Consider the following 4,887-nt stretch of genomic DNA (forward strand, 5'->3'; position numbering starts at 1 on the left):
TGTTTCCTACCATTTTCAAAGTAAGCAGTAAGTGAAGGAAAAGCTAACTTTTTTTGAGATCGTCAGGCTAGCCTCAAACTATGTAGACCATGCTTACCTCAAACCTGCGATCCTCCTGCCTCAGCCATGTGGGTGCTGGCATTTAGTTCTGCACCAATACACTTGGCCCCAAATTCTAATTTTTAATTAATGCTGGCCTCTGATTGAATTTGCTTTCTTATGAAATTATGCAGAAAATTTTGTGGGGAAAGCCTAAAAGATAAAAATGTATTAATAACACTTATTATTTAACATCATTATGGGAGATTAAAAATTATATTTAATGCTGTTCTCTTGTACAACATTGAAGTTCAGTTTCACAAGGTGTTGCCAGTAATTTGTACAAGAATATGGTTTAGAATAGTTGACAGTATTTGTGCACACAGACTTAGAAGCGGTTTGCATGGTCTGAAATCTTTATGATTTAATGGAAGAACGACCTTTCTTCCTCTGGAATGATGAATGACTATTGTAATGTTCATGGGCTGATGAAGGTCTGTATGATTTTATTCCATCCTTCGCATTGAGAACAAAGCTTACTAAGTTGGAAGGCATAGTTCTTTCGATTATTGATGGGGTTAATTTTCCTCTCATTTCTGTTTGCACATACATCACTAGTTTTGAATATGCTGGGTTTCTGTAGACAAAAGAAGTGTAAAGAAAATACAGAATCTTTAGATTTATCCAACGAATTTACCAGTTTATGTTGATATGTTCCATAGTGCTTATAATAAAATAGTTAATGAAGGGAAAAACTAAGACAGTGACTTGTTGTCACATCCTTTTAAAGAAAAATTTTAACCAAATTATTAAGTATTATTGTTATAAAATTAATATAAAGTTAAGTATAACAAAAGTATTAGACTATTCCTTAAAATCCTGAATTTTAAGTACCTTTATCTTTTTTATCACTTCCTTGACTTTTAAAATTATGTATATCCCCCATATATGCATATATAATACAGTTTTGTCCTTTTATATAAAAAATTATATTCCTGAGTTAATTACCACGGTTCATCTTTAATAAATAAATGCAAATAACACTTACTCTTTCAGAGGTGAACACACATAGCCACATGGATGATTGAAACCACGGATATAATTTGAAGATGGAGGATAATCTGGAAAATCCACACTATTAGCTAGAGCGGTGGAAAAATTTAAATGAAAACTAAATATGGAAATCCCTAGTCCCATAAGCATATTTTTTAAAAGTATGATATAGCATAGTTATTGGCATTAAATAACATTAGTTTTATAAACATTTATATTTATATGTACTAGTATTTTTAAAGATGCTATTGTCTTTTATATCAGAAAAATAGTATCATTTAATTACTTTCTCAGATTTGAAGCAAAAGAACAAATCAGAAAAAACTTCTATTAGGGTCATGGATTTACTGATTTTTTAAAATTAATCTTTTGCTTATATAATGTAATTGAAAAGGTTAGTTTCAAATGTCAAACTCTACTAATTCCATGGAGTTAAAATACAAAGTGTAATTAGAACTCAGTAGAACTTATTGTAATAATTATGCAGCATATCTATATTCCATGTAAATGCAGAGGGAAGTGATTTAATTATGATTACATTTATGGCAACTGCACATATTCTTTCTAAAAATACTTTTAAGATTGTTTATTTTGTATAAGGACATCCTGCTCTTGTCAAAGTAGATGGATTTTCCTATTCATTTTAACATAAGCAATCAGCTGGATGGGAAACACAATGGATATTCTAGCTTAGAAGACAAATGTAGTTGAATGAAATTTCCAGTTGTTATCTTAACAGAGCCAGTTTTGTTGGCATAATGTTATATAACAGAAGCAATGTTAAAATATTTTTCTCCTTTTAAAATATGGACGTTGTACTTACATTTCCTTAAAAAAATTGTGTAGTCCAAAGGCATGGTTTTTTGTGAAGCTTAGAGTAGTACAGTAGCACTTATATTGAAAATCAGAATGACTACAGAGTTTTAAATTCTGGTTAAGCATTAGCTATACAATTTAATTTGTTCACTCCTTAATTTCTATGGATTTTTGTTTCTTCATTAGTGAGATAATGCATACACAAAATGTAAAATATTTAGATCAATGTATGTTGTAGAGTAAGTTTATAAGACACTGAGAGGAAAACAATGAGTATTTATGGAGAATTTAGTCAATGGAAACTTCTTACAACAAATTCAGTAGTGATTTGTGCACTGGATGACTATTGGTTGATCCTAATCTCTGTTTCCGTTTTAGTTTCCTTCTGGCTACTAATGTAGAGTAGAAATGGTCTGCTTCCAAAATATGGAAAACACTAGATCTGATTCAGACAAGGCAGCATTTTGCATTGGACAGTAATACATTTTATGTGCTTTCATTTCTAAAGTGACACAAATATATATATATATACACATTATGAACTTCAGCTCTTGGTGATCTCTACAAAACAGAGTAAGAGAACCAACGCAATCTGGACTCTGAAACTTATAATACTTGGGTCATGTCAGAGTCACTGAAAACTAGTTGGGAAATAACACAACTTGATTATCCCTATACCTAAGAAGTTTACAGGACAGAAAATATGCAGATGTGCATGGTAAGAGTAAGTCAAATTCCTTTTATGATGTGTTTTCTTACACCAGAGCCAAAAGATCTGAATAAAAAATGACATATTTAAGTCAATAATGCAACCTAGCAAACTGTTAGGTTTGAGTTGAGTAAAACAATTACAAAGAGATACTAGGAATGTATCAGAACTTTACAGTTTCTAAAAGAAATAAAAGCACAAGTATGGAAAGGCCTATCTAGAGGGAACTGCTTCAAGAGTTTTATCAGTTACTCTGTATACCCATTCTAACAATGTATATCCTCAAATGAATGTCGTTTATTCAGATTACAAGAAATGTATACCTTGAGGTTTTAGCCTATAAACATCTATCTGTATTTTTTAGGGTTCATGCTGCAAAAAATCTAGATGAACAATCACCAAATATACAGATGATACCTCCTTACCTGATAAAATATCTATCATGTCAACATGTTACCCCTATTTTTTGGCTACATACAATAAAAACAAAGGAAAAAAATTATAGCTTCTTCCAAGCTATTGAAGGGAAAACTTTTATTGACTCATAGTATTTCTTAAACGCGGGCAAAACGTTTCAACTTACAACTGATAATGTCCATATTCCCATCATAGTGCTTGATGTGTATTAAGTCGATAAAGTCTCGGGGGGAAATTGAGCCCAAGGCAAAACTTTGTGTAATGGTATGACATATAAATGTTTCCTGCAACAAATCAAACCATAAAGATTGCAAAAATTATTTAGTGTATTGTTTCCCCCAAGGAATTTCATTGCACAAGACTGGCCTCTATTTGGAGGAGGCATATGATTTTAAAGCTTTGACTTTTTTTTTTGCATTCATAGGGCCTGAACTCTTGGGCCTGGTGCTGTCCCTCAGCTCTTCAGCTCAAGGCTAGCGCTCTACTACTTGAGCCACAGCACTACTTCTGGCTTTTTCTGCTTATGTGATGCTGAGGAATTGAACCCAGGACCTCATGCATGCAAGGCAAGCACTCTACCACTGAGCCACCTTCCTAGCCCAGCTTTGATGTTTTAAAACCACACCACCAAATAAGCTTTTATGCTCAATTTTAAATGAACATTGGAGTTACAACCAGTAATATAGAAAACTCTGGGAATAATCTTATACTCATTTACTTTTTCAATTTGTAAATAGTGAAAATGAAGCTTAGCAGACTAAACCATTTGACAGTCATGAGTGGTTTTACTCTTTTACTCTGCAGGAACAGAGTAGCTCTACTTAGCAAAAGGAGCAGTAGTTACTTCTTATATATATTCAGAAGATTTTAATTTCCTGCTGGCCTATGGAATTATTCAATTTTTCCATCACATCTTCTAACAGTACATGGGCTCACTTAACCTCACTTCACACTCTTGGTACTACAAAATCTGCATCCCACATCTTGATTCATCTGTTCCTATATCTTGTTCTATATGCCATTGTGTGTCCTCTTCCCCTGGTCTGTGATTAAGAATTAATAGACCACTGTGTCTCTCATTTGTCCATTGTTAGTATTAGGCTATCCCTATAAATCTACAGTGGAAATCCCTCCCTCACTCATGTAATGAACAAGAGGGAATTAAAATCTCCTGGAAAATAAAAGCTATACATAATAATAATAAGGTGAAGTGCTTTTTCTTACAGTAGAGATACTATGGAATACTGACAGGGAAGAACATAGATTTGGAATTTGAAATCAGGAAACTGGGTACAAATCCTGGTTAAATCACATGCTAGCTGCAGTACCCTTGGGAAAGACATGTAACTTGTTTACAAATGTTGTATTCTTCTCATTATAAATGACTCGTGCACATAGCAGATACTTGAACCACAGAATAATGATATGATTACTTTTGTGCAATGTTTAATAAAAAACTTTCATGTGTGGTGGATAATATTTCTCAAGCTGAATGTTAAAATCTAAAACAGTTCATGGATATGTGTTTGGGAACTTCTGGGCCTTTCTACAAGGGTTTGCTTGGCCATCCCACCACCTCTCTCTCCTTCTGGGCTTTTCAGCTCACTTTACTGATGGTAGGTAAAATTGTAACATGCCACACAAATGATAAAGTGACAGACATGCATGTGGAACATTTGCTTGTTTTGATGAGCTGAATGAAGGTCAAAGACTTAAAAACCCCAAACACTCAAGCAATCGCCTATTTATTTTTTTGTTTTTTTTAGGTCCGGTTGTGGGGCCTGAACTCTGGGCCTGGGTGCTGTCCCTCAGCTCTTCAGCTCAAGGCTAGCGCTCTACCACTTGAGCCACAG

The 4,887-nt window shown here is 33.6% G+C and overlaps 1 protein-coding gene across 1 annotated transcript in view; it reads right to left on the reverse strand.

Annotated features, from left to right (window-relative positions):
- Nucleotides 1-306: 306 nt before the first annotated feature.
- The window catches only part of Stard6 (StAR-related lipid transfer (START) domain containing 6), a 32,930-nt gene continuing 28,349 nt past the window's right edge, over nt 307-4,887 (reverse strand). The window contains 4 exon segments of the mRNA XM_013018958.1: nt 307-676; nt 1,088-1,181; nt 3,201-3,318; nt 4,259-4,278. Coding sequence (XP_012874412.1) covers nt 457-676; nt 1,088-1,181; nt 3,201-3,318; nt 4,259-4,278 — 452 coding nt within the window. The 3' untranslated portion in view covers nt 307-456.

Source organism: Dipodomys ordii, unplaced genomic scaffold, assembly GCF_000151885.1.
Source record: "Dipodomys ordii isolate 6190 unplaced genomic scaffold, Dord_2.0 Scaffold43, whole genome shotgun sequence".
In the NCBI taxonomy this organism is placed as follows: Eukaryota; Metazoa; Chordata; class Mammalia; order Rodentia; family Heteromyidae; genus Dipodomys; species Dipodomys ordii.